Source organism: Gossypium hirsutum, chromosome D11 (genome assembly GCF_007990345.1).
Source record: "Gossypium hirsutum isolate 1008001.06 chromosome D11, Gossypium_hirsutum_v2.1, whole genome shotgun sequence".
Lineage (NCBI taxonomy): Eukaryota > Viridiplantae > Streptophyta > Magnoliopsida > Malvales > Malvaceae > Gossypium > Gossypium hirsutum.
In genome coordinates, this window is record NC_053447.1 from 8,425,477 (window position 1) to 8,446,405 (window position 20,929).

The 20,929-nt window shown below is 36.8% G+C and overlaps 4 protein-coding genes across 10 annotated transcripts; 2 read left to right on the forward strand and 2 right to left on the reverse strand.

Annotated features, from left to right (window-relative positions):
• Positions 1–967: 967 nt before the first annotated feature.
• LOC121223708 (uncharacterized) lies at positions 968–7,253 on the forward strand. Of its 2 annotated transcripts, XM_041105902.1 has the most exons (11): positions 1,014–1,240; positions 1,433–1,864; positions 1,963–2,061; positions 2,162–2,349; positions 2,451–2,644; positions 2,822–2,930; positions 3,058–3,362; positions 4,118–4,549; positions 4,791–4,872; positions 4,976–6,577; positions 6,934–7,253. In XM_041105902.1, the coding sequence occupies exons 2-11, from the start codon at positions 1,800–1,802 to the stop codon at positions 7,098–7,100; spliced, it is 3,243 nt and encodes a 1,080-aa protein (XP_040961836.1). In that variant the 5' UTR covers positions 1,014–1,240; positions 1,433–1,799; the 3' UTR covers positions 7,101–7,253. The 2 variants fall into 2 exon arrangements, with proteins under 2 accessions (XP_040961835.1, XP_040961836.1); XM_041105901.1 differs by having other exon boundaries at positions 968–1,864.
• Positions 7,254–7,257: 4 nt separating this feature from the next.
• Positions 7,258–8,770, reverse strand: LOC107923862 (transcription initiation factor TFIID subunit 4b). Of its 5 annotated transcripts, none has more exons than XM_041105904.1 (3): positions 8,392–8,770; positions 8,173–8,185; positions 7,258–8,098 (listed from the first exon to the last, which is right to left on the reverse strand). In XM_041105904.1, the coding sequence occupies exons 1-3, from the start codon at positions 8,509–8,511 to the stop codon at positions 7,800–7,802; spliced, it is 432 nt and encodes a 143-aa protein (XP_040961838.1). In that variant the 5' UTR covers positions 8,512–8,770; the 3' UTR covers positions 7,258–7,799. The 5 variants fall into 5 exon arrangements, 2 of the variants coding, with proteins under 2 accessions (XP_040961838.1, XP_040961837.1); XM_041105903.1 differs by having other exon boundaries at positions 8,173–8,221; XR_005921040.1 differs by lacking the exon at positions 8,173–8,185.
• Positions 8,771–9,337: 567 nt separating this feature from the next.
• On the forward strand, positions 9,338–15,588 carry LOC107911507 (uncharacterized). Of its 2 annotated transcripts, XM_041105905.1 has the most exons (11): positions 9,350–9,564; positions 10,119–10,188; positions 10,285–10,383; positions 10,483–10,670; positions 10,911–11,104; positions 11,283–11,391; positions 11,516–11,820; positions 12,471–12,902; positions 13,143–13,224; positions 13,327–14,922; positions 15,273–15,588. In XM_041105905.1, the coding sequence occupies exons 2-11, from the start codon at positions 10,121–10,123 to the stop codon at positions 15,437–15,439; spliced, it is 3,240 nt and encodes a 1,079-aa protein (XP_040961839.1). In that variant the 5' UTR covers positions 9,350–9,564; positions 10,119–10,120; the 3' UTR covers positions 15,440–15,588. The 2 variants fall into 2 exon arrangements, with proteins under 2 accessions (XP_040961840.1, XP_040961839.1); XM_041105906.1 differs by lacking the exon at positions 10,119–10,188 and having other exon boundaries at positions 9,338–9,564.
• Positions 15,589–18,216: 2,628 nt separating this feature from the next.
• On the reverse strand, positions 18,217–20,929 carry LOC107911506 (protein REVEILLE 5). Its single transcript, XM_016839335.2, has 8 exons — positions 20,671–20,929; positions 20,291–20,348; positions 20,069–20,192; positions 19,816–19,992; positions 19,596–19,724; positions 19,222–19,331; positions 19,035–19,094; positions 18,217–18,695 (listed from the first exon to the last, which is right to left on the reverse strand). The coding sequence occupies exons 1-8, from the start codon at positions 20,910–20,912 to the stop codon at positions 18,651–18,653; spliced, it is 945 nt and encodes a 314-aa protein (XP_016694824.1). The 5' UTR covers positions 20,913–20,929; the 3' UTR covers positions 18,217–18,650.

The following is a 20,929-nucleotide window of genomic DNA, read 5'->3' on the forward strand; positions in this document are numbered from 1 at the left end:
TCAAAATAAAACAAAGTACTAATGGACATCGACAATTTATATTCAAGAAGATATATAGTTTAAAAGTTACCCATCATTTTTTAATTGTCTAAAGCATCCAAAGCAATGCATTTTACTTCTCAGTATTCTAATACACGACAATCACTTGAATTTTTGTACCTAAATTGAGTATTTGAAGACTAGTTGCAGCGTCTCTTGTTTCTTTAGAAACCCATACATTTTTAATTTTAAACGAAGTTCTTTTATTGGGATAAGTATATGTTGTGTGACCATGATAATAACAATGTGCGGGGGTGTAGTTAGGTCCAGCCACCTTAAAATGATTTTTTTTATTTAGGCTATTTAAATTTTTTTAAATTTTAAATTAATAAAAGTAAAATTACACTTTGATCCCTTAAAAATAACAAAAATTTAATTTAATACTTTAAAAATTATAAAGATATAGACTATTAAAATAATAAAATTATATTTTTATTATTGTAATTTCCTACCCTAAAAAAATTCAAATTAACTTTTTTGTTTAAAAAAAAGAAAAAAATGATCTCATTTTACTACCTTTAGAATTCATCATCTCAAAATTTTAAAACTAACACATCAAATGCATATTTTTCACTAAAGGTAGATGATACCTTAAAGTCTTCAAAAGCTAGGAAGCAAATGTTGTGAAAGGCTCCATTCCAAGCAATTATAGTAATTTTCTTCTTGACTTGTATACTTCATATTTGATATGATTTGGTTTTTTGCCAATGCGACATGCAATTTTTTTAACTTAACCCTTTAAAACTTGACGAGGCTATTGAATTTCTTGACAAATATGATGATATCAATGTCCTCCTCATTCTCATCATTATTACCATGCTTACTTAATAGCAACTCATTGTTATTTTTTAAAATATTTAATATTTTTATTAAAATTCTAAACATATTATTTAATATTTATATTGTACTCTGTTTTTCAAATTATCCCGTTCAACATTTTTATCCCAGCTTTCCCCAGAAATTGTTTCGGAGGCGAGATATTGTGTTATTACTGTTTCGCCAAATAAATTAGTTTCGTAATAATTATTATTATTATTTTGATAATATGGTAAAAAAACCAAAAAACACGCAAATTGCGTTCTCTAGTTCTTTTTCTATCCCATCGATCCATTGAAAATAAGAAAAACAGAAAGAAAGGAAGCTAAAAGAATAGTTCCAGATCGAAACCTTCTCTCTCTCTCACACACTTCCTTCGATCGAGGTAGCTCGTTTTCAATTTGATTTCTCCATGTCCAGAACAAAACCCTAGTTTTCTCCCTGAACTTCCCCAGCTTAGCACAAAACCCTAGAAATTCTCATTTCGATTTTAATTAGGATCTTTTATTTGGTTCAATATTCGGAACGATATATATTTACATATGCTGATTTTTGTGTAAATATCCTTTTGGTCCAGATCGAAAAAAAAAATGTTCGTGTTTGGTTTATGAGATTCCCGGAGAGAAGTTCTGGTGGCCGTAATATTTGGTTAGTCTTTTGGGTTTTATTGTAGATTTTATCTTGATTAAAGAATGGAGTAGCCTAATATCGGCTCTATCATCATTTAAGGATTTGTGAATTAGCTTTAGATTTGGGGTTAATCGATGATGGCGACACCTTGATTAGGGAGCATTTGGGAACTTGGATTGTGATAAGATACAAGTGAATTGGCTTAGCAGATTCAAAATTTTGAGTTCTTGAGTAGTGAATTTGGCGGGGAGCCAACTAGAGTTAAAACTGTTGAAGAGTATTTCGAATATTCTCAAATTTAAATTTGTGTAGAAATGAGCTTAGAAAATGAAGAACAGCATTCCTTAGATCAGCCTGATATCAGTAAGGAATCTCAAAAGTAAGCATTTCTTTCGGCTGAATAATTAATTTTTTTAATGGTTTGTATATGTTTTTGGCTGAGCAATGCTAATAACCGATTGTTTTTAAATGATTCAGGAAATCGAGAATTTCATACACCAGAGAATTTTTGCTGTCATTGAGTGAACTGGATATTTGCAAAAAGTTACCCGAGGGTTTTGATCAATCAATTTTCGGGTGAGATTATTTTTTATGGTCATGGAGTATTTACTTAGTAAAATTATGAAGAAGGCAAACTTAGATCTTTTTGTTAATCATTGGTATGTGGTTGGAGCAGTGAACTTGAGGATGCATCACAAGATCGTCAGAGAATTCCTGGCACCTTGTCAGGTTATAGGCGCAATGAATATAGTTCATCACCACCTACTAGAGGGGACTATTCGCGGGGCATTCATGGACGGTGGGACAGTCGTTCTAGTGGAAAGAGTGATAGAGACAGTGATTCCCAATCTGATTGGGACTCTGGTAATGTTTATAGTTCTTTGGTTCTATCAAATAGTATGATCTATGTTTAAAATTTTTATGGACTAATTAGTGTTAAATTAAATGATTCTAATGATACATAGATCATGGAAGACGCCATGGTAATCAATCTCGGCGGTCTTGGCAAGGTCCTGAGCATGATGGTCTTTTGGGGAGTGGTTCTTTTCCTCGACCATCTGGATATACAGCAGGAGCTTCTGCTTCAAAGCTTCGAGCTAATGAACAGTGCCATCTAAATAGAAGCAATGAGCCATACCATCCACCCCGTCCTTATAAGGTACTTGTTTGCTTTTAGTTGTCATTTGCAGATAATTTTGGGACCAGTATCACGATACCTGTCTGTTTAATTTAGCTTAAAAATATAAGTATTCTACTTAAATTGTATCTGCCTGGAATTGTAAGATTATCCAGTAGCAATTCTAGTACTCTTTTAATAGATGTTATTTTTTTCCAGGCTGTACCTCATTCAAGGAGGGAAACTAATGACTCATACAATGATGAAACGTTCGGTTCCACTGAGTGCACTAGTGACGATAGAGCGGAAGAGGAAAGAAAGAGAAGAGGTTGGTTCTCTTTTGTGGATAACTCTCTGCTGATTGTAGTTTATTTTGTACATGTTTTATCTTCTTTCTCTACTATGTCATAGTTTTCCAATAATAAAAACTGAAGCATGATGACTTTCCCTCTTAGCTTCCTTTGAGTCATGGAGGAAGGAACAACAGAAAGCATTCCAGGAGAAGAAGATTAATCCTGAAAGGCGTAAAGATAACTTCGATATTTCTGAATTGATAGAGGACTCTAAAGTTGACAAAGGACTTGCAAATAGAAACAAGGAATCAGATGAACCTATTCCAGCATCAAATATTGTTTCTGACAGAACTTCTCTTCCCTCACAAACTCCTGCATCTAGACCACTTGTACCTCCTGGTTTTGCGAGCACAGTTTTGGAGAGGAATGTTGGAACCAAAACTTCAATGCACTCCCATTCTTCACAGGTAAGTATCACATAGGTCTTCAGAATTTAGAACACCCATTATGATCTCTGTTGTACCTTTTGGTATCTAATTTTAATTGTAAGTGTCAGTAACCAGTTCGAGTATTATTCCTTTTTGCTATCACATGATCTTTAATCGCAACAAACTGTTCATGTATTGGTTGCTTTCAAATTTTGTTCTCTACCAACTTTGCTGTTAAAATTATGCTGCTTCTTAATATATAATACAACAGGAATGAAGTATGAATTAGTCAAAATGAGGCAATTTTGAATTTTCCATTATTTTGGTCGGAATGGGGAGAGGAGCAAGTTTATCACTTAAAACCAGTGTGTGAAATTGGTTATCCCTATATAACTGAAATGCAGTGGGAAGTTTTTAACCGAGGACTTCCTTTTTCCTCCTTAATTTGGATTTGACTGAAAAAAAATCCCTGTTGTTTTATAGTAGATGTCTGTATATGACACCAATAGTACACATGCAGAATTGAGACTCAACGAAGATGATATATTTTTGCAAGTGACTTAATGGAAGTATAGTTTTGACAAAGGTTACGTGGCGCTCTGCTCTAGCATGTTATTGCTCTGTTCCTTGTTTTGGCCAATATGCTATTCTTCTTATATTGTAACTTAGGAGATGATCCCATTAGGAAAAAGCGTGTTCCAATTATATAGAATGATGTTGTGTCTCATATTTTTCTCATAAATTGTTTGCTGTTACACCCAATTAGTAATTTATCTTCTGTTATGCTTCTATAGGTTGGTAATTCTGAAATTGACAGCAACCTTTCAGAGTCCAAAGGCAGCCTTCTTTCTAATGGGATTTCTGATGATCTTGCGGGCAAGCCTTCTAAACCGAACGAAGAGGAAACTTTGAGTGAGCGGAGGCTTGGAATTAAAAACATTCACCCTTTGGACAATAATAAGAGTGTGAAGGCTCCAACATTCTCATCAGCTTTAGATAAACTTAATGACACAATAAGCAAGGATTCTCAAATATACAATAGCTCCAGTCTTTCGGAAGCCTTTATGGCCCCAGGGAACAATGAAGTTACTGAACTTGATTCCAAAAAGCTGGTTGCTGATAAAATTGTGACTGAAACCAACCAGGATGGTTCAATTTCAATTCTAGACAAGCTTTTTGGAAATGCTTTAACAGCAAATGAAGGTGGCTCCACTAATTACACTGAGGTATTATTATGGTTATGAGACATTGCTTTCAAATTCAAAATCATATATTGAATACATCTGCACTAATTGACTTAGTTAAATGCTCCTTTTTAATTGCCCTGCTTAATGTAATTAAAACCTGGTTGATCATTGAACTATACATCTTATCTACGTGTAGTTTATTTAGGTATTTTATTTTAATCATTTTACTCCCTGTTTTCCTTGAAGTGATTAACAACCTTTAATATCTCTTGTTCTTCAGCCTAATGACAGCAATGCAGATGAGACATGGGCCCCTGACGCTTTCCATTCTTCTAAGTTTGCTCATTTGTTTCTTGATGAAGGTTTGTTGGTGCTTGTTACAAGTAATCTGGTTTTAAGTGAATCTGCTTAGTTTTTAAGTAAGAAGTATGATCTAATAATCTTCTTTTCATCTTGTCATCGCAGAGAAGAAAACTATAGATGATCTCTCCCTTGGCAGGCCAAAAGACTTGCTCTCATTTATTCAGGGTGGCGAGAAAGGTGGTTCCCATGATAGACTAGCTACTAAGCATGGGGAGTTGAACTTTCCATTTCTAAACTCTGAACTTGCGGACAAGCATGTTAGATCAAATTTGCTGTCTCCTAGAATTGAAAACTCTGAGCAATCATGGAATATTAAGGATGTTAATAAATCAGCTGCAGTTCCAACTGTCCTCACATGTGAGGATCTTGAAAAGTCAATTCTATCAGAAAGCACTGAAAATGATCCAAGGTTGCCTCCTGCTATTGAAGGATGTAAAATTCCTGATGCCAAATGTGAGAAGCAAGAAGTTATTGTCGACAATCATGCATCCCAGCACCTTCTTTCATTGTTACAAAATAAAACAAGTATGAAAAATATAGTATCATTGGCCAATCTTGACATCGGGTCTTCAGAAAGGGTACACACTATTGAAACAACAAGTGCTGATGCGGCTAGTTGTGATTCAATAGACACAAATGCAGAAAATGCTTCCAGTTCAGGGAAGAGTCTAACTCTTGAAGCACTTTTTGGAAGTGCTTTCATGAAGGAACTACAATCAGTTGGAGCACCAGCATCTGTTCAGAGGGGCTCAATAGAGTCTGCACGAGTTGATGTATTCAAATCTAACAGGCTTCCCCATCATGTTACAGATGATAGTCTTCTTCCTTCCTCAGGTCACGTTGGGTCAAACAGGACTAATTTTGAAAAAAATATTTCACCATTTACCCAGAGAGAGCAAATGAAATCCGATGGCATTGAAGAGCATTTGTTAGGCTATAATGATGCTCCATCCGCAGCAGATTCATCACATATCCGAGCTGGATTAGGATCTAAACTTGGTGGTTTTGATGGATCTGCTAAAATTGGGCTTCCTGAAGAGGATAGTTTGCTTGGTGTCAGTAATCCTTTGAAACTCCAGAATTTCATGGCTGGTGGTGTAAAAGCAGAGCTATCGCCCTCCCAAGAGACACCAATTGATGTTGCTGAGAAGCTAGCAGCTTTGAAGGCCGTTTTCCAGGATGAAAGACCTGTTGTAGGAGGGAAAGAAGTTCCAGTTTTTCTTCCCGGTCCCTATGACTTGAGGGAGCCAGATATTCCATTACATAACCAAAACGTCCAAGCATCTTCTCCTCAGCTTAATCCTCAATTGAATCATGGAGGTCCTTTGTTTCATTCGTTAGATTCTCATCATTCTAGTATCGGTTCTCAGGTGAAGTTCATGGGTCCAGAAGGCTTGGTCTATCATGATGCCCCACCAAATCATCAATTATCTGCAAATATGCTTCGTCCTCTCCATCATCCTAGCAGTGGACTAACTGGATTTGATTCTCCAATTCATCATCCTATGTTACAACAAATGCATATGCCTGGAAACTTTCCTTCACCCCACTTGCAACGACGGATTCCTGGTGTTGCACCGCCAGCACCTCATTCAAATAATCAGATGACTGGGTTACAGGAAATGAATCCAATGCATGGTTTTCAATTGGGGCATGGTCAACGGCAGCCTCAACCCAACTTTGCTGGTCTTGGAATGCCTCCAGGTAAAGTATTTAATACATGTCTTGTTTCTTTCTCATCCTTGCCAATTTCAACTTTGGAAAACCTGCCCGCCCATTTCATTCTTGGAAATGCCTACAGTTAGACTTAGTGTTACAGATTGTTTTAAGGCTTAAAGTGATTTAAGAAGAATGATAATTACCATGCCAAAACCTTATTGCATGTAACTGCAAACTGTTTACTTCATCCAGGACCCCCCAATTCTGCTGGAAAAATGAAAAGAAAATTTCCGGCAATCTGTTGTCGGTTGTCTTGTATGTGAACTGCTGTTACCATAATGATTACATTTCATGTTCTATTTGCGAATACCATGTACATTATTATTTGTTTTATGTTTCAGGTCATGACGTTGGCAGTGGGAGCCATCATCCAGAGGCATTGCAGAGGCTTATTGAGATGGAGCTCAGGTCAAAGTCGAAGCAGCTGAGCCCTTTCGGTGCACCCAGCCATGGTCAAGGCCAAGGGATGTATGGCCACGAGCTAGACATGGGTTTTCAGTATAGATAATGACATTTGGTTGTAGTTTTGCCCTATCCCTACTAGATTGTTTCTCTCCGAGAATTGAGGATAGGTTTGATGTTCTTAATTCACGAGGGATTATTGTGGCTCACTGTAACTAAAATGATCATTATCATACTTGCTATTGGCTGTTGGTTGCAATTTGCCCTTTTGTGCTTTGTGTAGTGTGTTTTTCTTTCCTTTAAGGGTTAAATCACATTTTAGGTTTGAACTCGGCAACTATTTTCATATTGGGGCCTGAATATCTTTTTGGTTCCAAGTTAGGTCCTGAATTTGATAATTGTTTTTACATTGGAGTCTGAATTTTTTTTTAGTTCAAGTTAGACCTTGAACTTGGCAAATGTTCTAACATTGGGATTTCAATTTTTTATTATCTAAATTTGTTTTTGAAAACTTTAAAGTTTAAGTCTCAACTTGGGAATAATTGTCAGTTTAAGCTTCAAAATGAGAATAATTATTAAGTTTAAGGTTTAACTTGGACAAAAACAAATTTAAAAGTTCAGATATCAATATGAGAAAAAGTATCAAGTTCAGGTTTAAAAAAGTAATTTAACTTTTTGGATATTATTTTAAGCGAAAAATTCTTAACGAACTGAAAAAGATTGATCCAACCTTACAATTTAAATCTTTATTATTCGCATATAGAACCTTCTAATGTAATTATCCAGCTGATCTCTTGCATATGAATTAAGCTAAGACATCCAAAATTCTCCTGTAATCAGATCTTTGATGAAAGAGATGAAACACGGCCATGGAATCAGGTTTTCTCATATGTCTATTTGTGCATGCATTCTGGATTCTTCTCTGCACTATGGATATCTTATCATCAAATACAAACAGCACCTGACCCACCTTAAAATTTTGGTGCTTCTTCACTTCAGCCCGCTTTTTGTCCTTTTCTTTCTCGGCCTTGCAGTTCAGTTCACTGATTTGTTGCCCAGTATCTGAGGTGATAAGCTTTGGGTGCATAGTTTTCTCAGCATCCGCTATGGGGTACATTTGAAATGAGAAAGATCTTACGAAAGAACGTTAGAGTTAACCGAGTCGTATCGAGGCTTACCTGTTCTGAAAGTCTGATTAAATCGCATATACAGATTCGTTCCACAACACTAACAATTAAATTCACATAAGAGGAAGTATAAATTCATTACAAATAAAAGGACCAAGTAGCTAGTATTTCACCAAGGATAACCTCAGCTCGACATCATTGCTTATATTCTTCAAAACACATTTGGCTACTACCAAAACATAGAAAAAAAGCAGAAATGAATGTACTCACATGTAATTGCAGGATCTTCGTGGTATGATCAACAAGCAGGGTATCAGAGTATTCTCTAATCTCAGCCAACTTTTTCTGCAAAGGAATTTTCAGTTGAATCCCTCTTTCTCCTTCATGCATAACCTTTCTAGATGTTTTTATTTGGAACTCGGCTCGACCAACAGCGGTGATGTTAGAGAAGGTACCTGATACCCTTTTCCTTTTACTGTAGGGAAGGGAACCCCAACCCCATTAAAACGTTTGAAAAATGATGTGCAAAATGGTTAATCCCAAAGTTGGATCAAATAGCCTCTAATCCCTGTTTTAGTAGACCATTGATGATCATGCTCAGGAGTCAGGATCTCATAAAACAACGAGAGTAATTGTTTAACCTTGCCAGAAGTAGTGATAATAACGTATAGTATCATTTAAGCCTCTAAAAAATGATAATATTGTAAAGGTTAAAAATATGTCAACACTCCCTGTAAATTTATACTTTAGTTTCTATACTTTTTACTTTTAAAAATTTAGTTCTTTTACTTTTCAAGATTCAAAATTCAAGTATAACTGTTAACAAAGTTAAAATTATTTTGTTAGATTCAAATTTATTACAAGATTATTTTTTCAATTATATTATATGGTTATAAAATTAATTTTTTTTAAATTTTAAAATATCATTTTAATAAATTAAAAAAATTTACAATATTAATCATTAAATCTGAATTTTAAAATTTTAAAATTTAAAAAATAAAAATTTAAATTCTAAATTTTTGGGATTTATTGCATATTTTAATCTGAAAATTAGAGGAGGCATTTGTTAATTTTTTTACGCTTGTAAATTTCAAGTTTTAGGTTTATGCACCCACGCGCGCGCAAGAGGAGTAAAGGAGCCAATGAAATTGGAGCGTGTAGAAAACGAGACGCAACTTCCACGTTAATTATTGTTTCTTTGTTTGTTTAGCGTAGGGAAAGGTGGAGAACGTCGTTCTGAAAGAGTAAATTGGCGCAGGCAGAGAGAGAGAGGCATTGCCAGTCGCTGTCTCTCTCAAAGGTCAAAACTTTCTCTCTCCAACCCCAAAAACACGCTACTTGCTTTCTCTCTCTATCCCATCGATTCAATTTCTTTGAAAAAAAAAAAGCTTACAGATCGAAACCTTAACTTTCGATCTCTCTCACACAATTCCTTCGATCGAGGTAGCTCGTTTTCAATTTGATTTCTCTATGTCAAGAACAAAACCCTAGTTTTCTCTCTGAATTTCCGCAGTTTAGCACAAAACCTTAGAAATTCTCATTTCGATTTAATTAGTGCTTTTATTTGATTCAATACTCGGAATGATATATATGTTTAGGAGATGCTGATTTTTCTTGTAAATATCCTTTTGGTTCAGATCGGGAAAAATTGATCGTGTTTGGTTTAGGGGATTCCCGGATAGAAGTTCTGGTGGCCGCAATAGTGTAATATTTTGTTAGTCATTTGGGTTTTATTGTAGATTTTATCTTGATAAAAGAATGGAGTAGCCTCATATCAGCTGTATCTTCATTTAGGGATCTTTGGATTTGGAGTTAATTGATGATGGCGACGCCTTAATCTGGGAGAATTTGGGAAATCTTATTGGAATAAGATATATGGGAATTGGCTTAGCAGATTCAAAAATTTGAGTTCTTGAGTAGTGAATTTTGCGGGGAGCTAAATAGAGTTAAAACTGTTAAAGAGTATTTAGTATATTCTCATCTTTGAATTTCTGTAGAAATGAGCTTAGAAAATGAAGGACAGCATTCCTTAGATCAGCCTGCGGATACCAGTAAGGAACCTCAAAAGTAATCACTTCGTACGGATGAATAATTAATTTTTCAATGTTTTGCATATGTTTTTTGTTGAGTGACGCTGATGCCAATTTGTTTTTAATGACTCAGGAAACCAAGAATTTCATACACCAGAGACTTTTTATTGTCATTGAGTGAACTGGATGTTTGCAAAAATTTACCCCTGGGTTTTGATCATTCAATTTTGAGGTGAGATTCTTTTTATGTTCTTGGAGTGTGTACTTAATAAAATTGTGAAGAAGGCAAACTTAGATCTTTTTGGTATTCATTGGTATGTGGTTGGAGCAGTGACTTTGAGGATACATCACAAGATCGGCAAAGAATTCCTGGCACCTTGTCAGGTTATAGACGTAATGAATATAGTTCTTCACCACCTACAAGAGGAGACTATTCCCGGGGCATTCATGGACGATGGGACAGCCGTTCTAGTGGAAAGAATGATAGAGACAGTGATACCCAATCTGATTGGGACTCTGGTAATGTTTATAGTTCTATTGTTCTATTCATGGTATGATTTATGTTTACTGTTTATACGGACTAGTATGTATTGTGCTTTTTGTTAACACGTGTGGTAATTCACTTCATTGCCTCAACCTCCATGATGCTTGCTAAAGCCATTCTTGTAGTTGGGGCTTTTGTCCACTTCATTTATGTGCTGCATACAGCATCTAAAAATTGTATTATGTTGGAAATTGAATGATTCTAATGCTACATAGATCATGGAAGACGCCATGGTAATCAATCCCGGCGGTCTTGGCAAGGTCCTGATCATGATGGGCTTTTGGGGAGTGGTTCTTTTCCTAGACCGTCTGGATATATGGCAGGAGCTTCTGGTCCAAAGGTTCGAGCTAATGACCAATACCATCTTAATAGAAGTAATGAGCCATACCATCCCCCTCGCCCTTATAAGGTACTCATTTGCTTTTAGTTGTCATTTGCAGACAATATTGGGACTAGCATCATGATAGCTGTTTTATCCATTTTAGCATAAAAGTATTAATTATTCTGCTTAAATTATATCTGTCTGGAATTGTAAGATGATCCAGTAGCAATTGAAATGCTGCTTTAATAGGTGTTATTCTTTTCAGGCTGTACCTCATTCAAGGAGGGAAACTAACGACTCATATAATGATGAAACATTTGGTTCCACTGAGTTCACTAGTGAAGATAGAGCAGAAGAGGAAAGAAAGAGAAGAGGTAGGTTCTCTTTTGTAGATAACTCTGCTGATTGTAGTTTATCTTGTATTTGTTCTATCTTCTTTTCTACTCTGGCTTTCTTTTCGAATAATAAAAACTGAAGCATGATCACTTTCCCTCTTAGCTTCCTTTGAGTCATGGAGGAAGGAACAACATAAAGCTTTCCAGGAGAAGAAGATTAATCCTGAACGGCGTAAAGATGACTTCGATTTTTCTGAATTGCTAAAGGACTCCAAAGGTGATAAAGGAGTTGCAAATAGAAACAAGGAATCGGATGAACCTATTCCAGCATCAAATATTTTTTCTGACAAAACTTCTCTTCACTCACAAACTCCTGCATCTAGGCCACTTGTACCACCTGGTTTTACGAGCACAGTTTTGGAAAGGAATGTTGGAACCAAAAGTTCAATGCACTCCCATTCTTCACAGGTAGGTACTAAAATAGTTTTCAGGATTTAAAACACTCATCATGTTTTCTCTTGTACCTTCTGGTATCTAATTTTGCCATCATAAGTTTGTAAGTTCTCATCCTTTTTGCCATTGTGATCTTAAATTGCAACCAACTGTTTACTCTTCATGTACCTGTTACTTCTAAGTTTTTTGTTCTCTAGCAACGTTTCCATTAAAATTGTGTTGCTTCCCAATTTATAAAGGTAATTTTGAATTTCCCATTATCTTTTTTGGAATAGGGAGGAGCAAGTTTATCATTTAAAATTAGTGTGTGAAAATGGCCATCTGTTATTGAAGATGATATATATATTTTAAGTTATTTAATGGAAGTACAGATTTGACAGAGGTTACATTGCACTGTGACGTGTGTTTTTTCCTGTTCCTTGTTTTAGCCAATCTGTTATTTTTCTGTTTGGAGAGCTGAAATATGGGGTATTGTTACCTGGTGGTTGTTGCTTGCATGTAGTTTTCATTCAGTGGTTGTACTTTTGTTATGTTGTAACTTAGAGCTGATGCCATTCAGACAAAGCATGTTTCAATTATATTGACAGATGTTGCTTCTCATATTTCACATACACTATTTGCCGTTACACTTTATTAGGTATTGATCTTCTGGTATGCTTCTATAGGTTGGGAGTTCTGAAATTGATGGCAACCCTTCAGAGTCCAAAGGCAGCCTTCTTTTAAATGGGATTTCTGATGATCTTTTGGGCAAACATTCTAAACAGTGTGAAGAGGAAACTTTGAGTGAGCAGAGGCTTGAAAGTAAAAACATTCACCTTTTAGACAATATTAGGAGTGTGAAGGCTCCAAATACCCCATCAGCTTTAGATAAATTTAATGACACAATAAGCAAGGATTCCCAAATATACAAGAGTTCTAGTCTTTCAGAAGCCTTTATAGCCCCTGGGAACGGTGAAGTTACTGAACTTGATTCCAAGAAGCTGGTTGCTGATAAAATTGTGACTGAAACCAACCAGGATGGTTCAATTTCAATTCTAGACAAGCTTTTTGGAACTGCTGTAACATCAAATGGAGGTGGCTCCACTAATATCACTGCGGTATTATTTTGGTTTCAAGACATTGCTTTCAAATTCAAAAACATATGTCAAATACATATGCTCCGTATGACTTAGATGTTCATTTTTAATTCCCCTGCTTAAAGAAATTAAAACCTGGTTGATCAATAAACCTTACATCTTATCTACGTATAGTTTATTTAAGTATTTTATATTTATCCTTTTACTCCCTGTTTTCCTTGAAGAAATGATTAACAGCCTTTAATATCTCTTTTTCTTCAGCCTAATGACAGCAACACAGATGAGACATGGGCCTCTGACACTTCGCATTCTTCTAAGTTTGCTCATTTGTTTCTTGATGAAGGTTTGTTGGCTCTTGTTCATCAAGTAATCTGGCTTTAAGTGAATCTGCTTCGTTCTCAAGTAAAAAGTATGATCTAATATTCTTTTCATCTTGTCATCGCAGAGAAGAAGCCTACAGATGATTTCTCCCTTGGCAGGCCAAAAGACTTGCTCTCTTTTATTCAGGGTGGTGAAAAAGGTGGTTCCCATGATAGGATAGCTAATAAGCATGTAGAGGCAAACTTTCCATTTGAAAACTCTGAACTTGTGGACAGGCATGCTATATCAAATTTGATGTCTCCTAGAATTGAAAACTCTGAGCAATCATGGAATATTAAGGATGTCAATAAATCAGCAGCAGTTCCAACTGTCCTCACATGCGAGGATCTTGAAAAGTCAATTCTGTCCGAAGGCACTGAAAATGATCCGAGGTTGCCTCCTGCTATTGAAGGACGGAAAATTACTCATGCCAAATGTGAAAAGCAAGAAGTTATTGACAATCATGCATCCCAGCACCTTCTTTCATTGTTACAAAATAAAACAAGTGTGAAAAACATAGTATTACCTTCCAATCTCGACGTCGGGTCTTCAGAAAGGGTACACACTGTTGAAACAGCAAGGGTTGATATGGAACCTTGTGATTCAATAGACACAGATGCAGAAAATGCTTCCAGTTCAGGGAAGAGTCTAACTCTTGAAACACTTTTTGGAAGTGCTTTCATGAAAGAACTACAATCAGTTGGAGCACCAGCTTCTGTTCAAAGGGGCTCAATGGATTCTGCAAGAGTCGATGTATCCAAATCTAACTGGCTTCCCCCACATGTTACAGATGACAGTCTTCTTCCTTCTGCAGGTCACATTGTGTCAAACAGGACTAATTTTGAAAAAAATATTTTACCTTTTACCCAGAGAGAGCGAATGAAATCTGATGGCATTGAAGAGCATTTGTTAGGCTATAATGATGCTCCATCCGTAGCGGATTCATCACATATACGAGCTGGATTAGGATCTAAACTTGGTGGTTTTGATGGATCTGCTGAAATTGGACTTCCTGAAGAGGATAGTTTGCTTGGTGTCAGTTATCCTGTGAAACTCCAGAATTTCATGGCTGGTAGTGCAAAATCAGAGTTACTGCCCTCCCAAGAGACACCGATTGATGTTGCTGAGAAGCTAGCAGGTTTAAAGGCCATCTTCCAGGATGAAAGACCTGTGGTAGGAGGGAAAGAAGGTCCCATTTTTCTTCCTGGTCCCTATGACATGAGGGATCCAGATATTCCATCACAAAATGTCCAACCATCTTCTCCACTGCTTCGTCCTCAATTGAATCATGGAGGTTCTATGTTTCATCCATTAGATTCTCATCATTCTAACATCGGTTCTCAGGTGAAGTTCATGGCTCCAGAAGGCATGATCCATCATGATGCACCACCAAATCATCATTTACCTGCAAATATGCTTCATCCTCTCCATCATCCTAGCAGTGGACTAACTGGATTTGATCCTCCGATTCATCATCCTATGTTACAACAAATGCATATACCCAGAAACTTTCCTCCTCCAATCATGCAATGTGGAATTCCCGGTGTTCCACTGCTGGCACCTCATTCAACTAATCAGATGGCTGGTTTGCTACCTGAATTGAATCCAATGCATGGTTTTCCATTGGGGCATGGTCACCGGCAGCCCCAACCCAACTTTGCTGGTCTTGGAATGCCTCCAGGTAAAGTATATAATACATGTCTTGTCTCTTTCTCATCTTTGCCAATTTCAAATTTGGAAAACCTACCCGCCCATTTCATTCTTGGAAATGCCTACAATTAATGTTATGGACTGTTTTTATGCTTAAGGTGATTTAAGAAGGATGATAATGACCATGCCAAAACTTTTTGCACATAATTGCAAAATGATTACTTCATCTGGGATCCCCCAATTCTGCTGGAAAAAATGAAAAGAAAATTTCCTGCAGTCTGTTGTGGGTTGTCTTGTATTTGAACTACTGTTACCATGATGATTACATTTCGCGTTCTATTTGCGAATATTATCCACATTAGTATTTGTTTGATATTTCAGGTAATGATGTCGGCAGTGGGAGCCATCATCCGGAGGCATTGCAGAGGCTTATTGAGATGGAACTCAGGTCAAAGTCGAAGCAGATGGGCCCTTTTGGTGCACCTGGCCATAGTCAAGGCCAAGGTATGTATGGTCTTGAGCCAGACATGGGTTTTCAGTATCGATAATGGCATTGGATGAGTTTTGCCCTATCCTCAATGGATTGTTTCTCCTAGAATTGAGGATAGGTTTGATGTTCTTAATTCAGGAGGGATTTCTCTGGCTCACTGTAATTAAAATGGTCATTATCATATTTGAAATTGGCATTTGGTTGCAATTGCCCCGTTGTTCCTTTTGTCGTTTCTGGTGTTATTCTGAGCTTTAAGTTTTTACCAGAGTGAAAATGATTGAACCTAACCTCACAATATCATTGGTTTTTTGCATATAGAACCTTCTAACGTAATTATCCAGCTGTAATATCAAATTCTGCAGATGAATTAAGCTAAGACAACAGAAATTCTCCTGTGATCAAGAACCCTGATTAAACACAAGTATAGTATAGCCTAAATCCCTAAACTTAAACCGCAGCCAGGGATTGAATTCTCTCGTACAGGCGATAAATCAGTTTTGTTCTATGCAATAGGGCTCCTTTTCCAGAACAGCAAATAGTTCGAGCTACTCTGGTTTGAGGGACGACCCCTTGGTCCTGACTGAATTTTCTAGTTGGGGAGTAAAAACTAAAAAAGCAATTGCCCCTTGGTTCTTGGTCCTGTTGAAACAATAGCAGAGTAGAAACTAAAAAAGCAATATATAGGGAGCAACATGTTGCATAGGGTAGGACTTGATATAATTAAGGGGAAGGGAACAGACCTCAGACCAGGAAAAATATCGTTATATTACAACATAAATAAGTTTGGGCAATTACAATGAGTGGATTCCTTTCGGAAAAATATTCGGAAAAATATAAGCGAGGTTCCATTCAGGCTCTTGATTGTCCTTTGTGCTTAATTTCATATGTTGAGGAAGACTTATGGTTCAAATCTTTACCTGCTTCAGAACTGGCTTTTTCATCCTTCCCCATTTCCCCACTCGCACATCTCTGCCAGGCTTGTTCGGCCGTTAGCTGCCGTTTTGATATATCATCTCCCTCAACAGTAGCACGTACAGCAGACGTCCTCTTTCATCCGGACTGTATCCAAGAATTAGTAACTTAATGTAAATACTTGGTAAAGGGATGGTGCTTAGCAAATTCCATGGCATGATTGCTGCCGTTTTGATATATCATCTCCCCCCATTTGGCCACTACCAACAACATATAGAAAGTAGATACCAATAAAAGGATCAACATAGCTTATATAAAAAAGGCAGAAATAAATGTACACATAGAGAAACTAGATATCATCAATAAAGGGGTCAACGTTAAAATAGAATGTCAAAATTTGGTGAAGTTCCCTATTTGGAAATCTGACCCTTATTTGAAATAAATAAATGAAATCTGCATGCGACAGAGGTGACCGTCAAATATCATTGAGTTGATAAATGCCAATGTCAGAGAAGGCCCCGAATACCATTTTCCTTCTACTGCGGGAATCCCGTTAAAATGTGTACAAAATGGTTAATCTTAAAGATGGACCGAATATCCTTTAGTTTCGGTTATAGTAGACCACTGACAATCATTCTCAGGATTTGTGATGAAGCAAGAGGTTCAAGTGGTTTCTTGTGGCCAACAGAAGGCTTTTGTGGAGGTCTCCTTGCATTGACATCAGCAGCTGGAGAGATAACTGATGGATTCTGTGAACTCAACTAATAAAAAATAAAAAGGAAAATTGTTTTACACCAGTTGTCTGATGGTTTCCCGTTTGAGAAACCTGACCGGCAATTTGGCCTGTCAATTGAGTTCCTCGGGAGCATTCGTTGGCTGCCGTTGCAGATATGAGAAATTTTAGATCTAAGGTTGCTAGTAAAGATACTTAAGCATAATCATCACACAATTGGAACAAGTTTAATAGAGCTTCAAATTCTTTGTAGTAATCATCCACAGTATTAGTGTGCTTCAAGCTAACAAACTCAAAAATAGGATCTGTGATTCATTCTTACAAAACCTAACTCATGTCTCAGAATCATATTGAGTCCAATGTACTCCAGGTGCATCATTCATGCGTACCTTGTCCATCTCCCAGCTTAGATAATTTTGTCTACAATCTTGGAGCTCCAGAGGTATTAGTGTCGCCAATAGTTTTGGGTAACAGCTCAGGAGTTTTACCCAACATTGATTTTGCTTTCAAATAAAATGAACCACCTTCACTCAACCCACTGCATTTGTTTGTTTGTTTTGTAACATCATTTTTTCAAACATGCCTGTAAGAATTTTCACGTAAAAATGAAAAATGTTGATGCTAACACCATTGTTGGGGATAGTTTTCCCGAGTTTACGTGGAAATTCTTTCAAACAGTTGAAAAATGTCGGAAGTTTCTATACATGGCCTTTGTGACCCGACCTGAAAAAGTATGTGCCGATAGTCTGAACCCTGATGAGCCTATTTTTATTTTCTTTAAAAAAATTGGTATATATGCACAGGAAATTTTTTCCAACTGAAACATTCAGTTATACTGGGTTTGGTTTCATGTTTTTTAAAGGAAGCTTTGCATGCGTGCATTTTCTAATTGATGCTAACATGAAATCAAAATAAGAGTATTAGACCATGTTTCATGGCTTCGAATTCACCAACACCATCCATGCTAAAGTTAATTGTCTGCAAAGAACATTATAAGGTCATAATTTAGTAACATTAGCACAGTTGACAATTGATATATATTTTTACAAATGGTGGATTTCAGCTATGTAAATGTAATCCAATTAGGTAATTTGAAGGAGTAAAAGAATTACACTGGGTATAGAAATTGTACCAGGTAAAAATTGATTCTAATAAGCACGGCACAGCACTGGGAAATGAGTCAATGACGGTAATGCAAACCCTAATTTTATTAGTCCTGAGAATATTTACAGTGGAAAACTCAACGGCTCTTTTTATACATGATATTAGCCTCTAACCAACGACTTTTGTATGATATACACAGTGCATAAAAAAAGAATGCAGTCTATTTGACAAGCTCCCAGGTCCTCCAAAGATCATATCTACACCTCACATATGTACATACGTACATATATAAATACATTACATACATGTGTACATATGTACATGCACATCTGACCTCTACGTCTTGTTTGCAAGTTAACCGGCTGCATCCGTTTTTCTTGCAGCCTGGTGCTCATGCCTTCAAACGAGCAATGAGCTGACAAAGAAAGGATGGTTCCAAAACTTTCAAGTAACTTATTATGCTGTTGTAACAGCAGTAGCTGGTTTATGATGGTGAATGACATTGTAGGAGCTACCAAATTTAACCTCCTCTGGACTCTGCATCATACGTTGACAGCAACCTTCTCTGCATTCGTTTTATTATTAGTCAGTAAAAAATGAAATCTCTATTCCTAATAGATGAAAAATGAAAAACAATTGTGTTTAATCTTTTGGCATTAACCAGTTTTCATTCTCTTTTGCAAAGAAGAAATTATAAAACAAAATCACAGGATGACATTTATACAAGACAAATGATGGTAAGGAGGTAAGAGTGATCAGTTCATATTCAACTTGAATGTGGTTTCAGTTTTATAAGAGCAGATAATGTTTCGGGCCTAAAAACTGAATCATAAAATTAGACATATACAGTGTGAGTGCCAACATTGAATCTAAATGCATGTCAATAAGAGGAGAAAGAACTTACTTGATCCTCAAACTCGGGGCTTTTCAAATTGGTAGCAAGATTTCTCATCAACACCACCACCTGCAAAGGGCAAAACAACACCCCTTCAGCTAACCATAAGATTCTAAGATACAATGAAATCTCTACCTCGACACACACAGCCAACTGAAAAACATTCAGAATATGAACATCATTCAGGGTGACATACTGTTTCCACATTTATTGGGTCCATCAGCTTCAATATCTGCAAGTGCCCACTTGCACCGGGGTCAAAGACACTGCCAAGGAAAGTGTACACCTGAGAAAAATCTGGCACAACTGCATCAAATAAAAGCAGAGTTTTTGAGTTATCGCCAAAAGGGCAAAGGAAAATTCATGACAGGAAAGCATCAAAAAGATTTTTCTTTATATGGTTTTCCTAAAAGTCAAGTGTTTGAATGACAGCAACAAAACCAAGTAAATAGTTACCATTGAAGCTTTTTCTCTGGAGTGAACTAAGCAAAAATTTGAAGTCCACAAAAATATATTAACATGGTCCATTGATGCCAGTATCAAGCTCAAAGTAGAAATAAAAATACTAACCTCTAGATTGCTTCCTATGATCCCCTTGGGCAATTGTTTCACCAAATGACCAGATTCTGGGAGTGCTTTCCTTACTACTACTGTAACAGCAGTTGGGCGCAATATTTGGTCCAGCAAATGTTGCATCATCTAAAACATACAATATCAGTATGTTACTATAGTATTGAGACTCAAGAGGAAGAGAAAAAGGTCATAAAAAGGTGCAGGAATAATTAAAAACCTTTAGTCCGTTGAGAAACAGTGACAGGTGGGACAGAGTCGTAACTCCTGGAAGACCAAGCTCCCTTAGCAATTGGATTTTCAAGCACTGATGATGAATCTGGTCTGTAGGTATAACCAGATTCAAGCAAGGCAGATGAAGATTGAAACGGTCCAACTACTTGGGGTACAACAGCAGCTGCAACAAGTAAATGAGGGTCAATTTAAGATCAAGAATTGCCTAAAAAGAATACGAATGTGGTGGCCCCACTGACCATTTTTGGGAGCTTTTTGTGGGTACGGATGAGCTGCTTTCCTTTTTGGCCGAGGGGGAGGTACATGTTCAGTTGCCCCATTTTTTTGAGCCTTTAGGAAATACTTTTGTGCATGGCTACGGATCTGCCAAGAGCATCCATTGAGGCGTTCAGTAAAACATATCGAAAACAACATATAGCCTAGTAGTTAGTGAAGAAATCATAATATATATATTTAATTACCTGGATTACTGTCTTGGACCCAACAAATGCTTCAATCTTCTTCCAATCACGATCAAATCTACAATAATAAATTGATGAAGGAACTACATCAGCACCATGAGCCAGGACATGTGCATCTAAAGCGTAAACAACAGAATTGCTATCTTGGAGGCTAATGCAAATTCTATGCATTGAATGAACTTAAGTTAAACACTTGGAGTTAATATCAGTACGTTAATCCAGTAACTCACCAAACAAACAACGCCATTTATGTGGAGTAAAAACCAAACTAGAAAAAGAAAAAGGAATTGACTTTGCCTCTTACTTCACTCAATCCAATTTTCCAACAAACAAAACAGTAGCTAAAATCAGAAAAAAAAAATCTTAATGAATTTACTGACAATTGAAGAGCTTCGAGAAACTTATCGCGCTCCTGATCAGTCCAGCTTTCTCTGGACTTGGTAATAGTGTAAGGCTTCCGGATCTTCTTACTCGGATCCTCCAAATACGGCGAACCGGCAGTAGGAGGAGGAGGAGGCGCCACCGCGTTGGCAGGCGGCAGATAACTAAGACCAGGAAGACCGATATTCATGGGATCGAAAAAGTAAAACCCAGGAGCCGGGTTGGGGCTCACGGACACCATAAGCTTAAGGCTTCGGT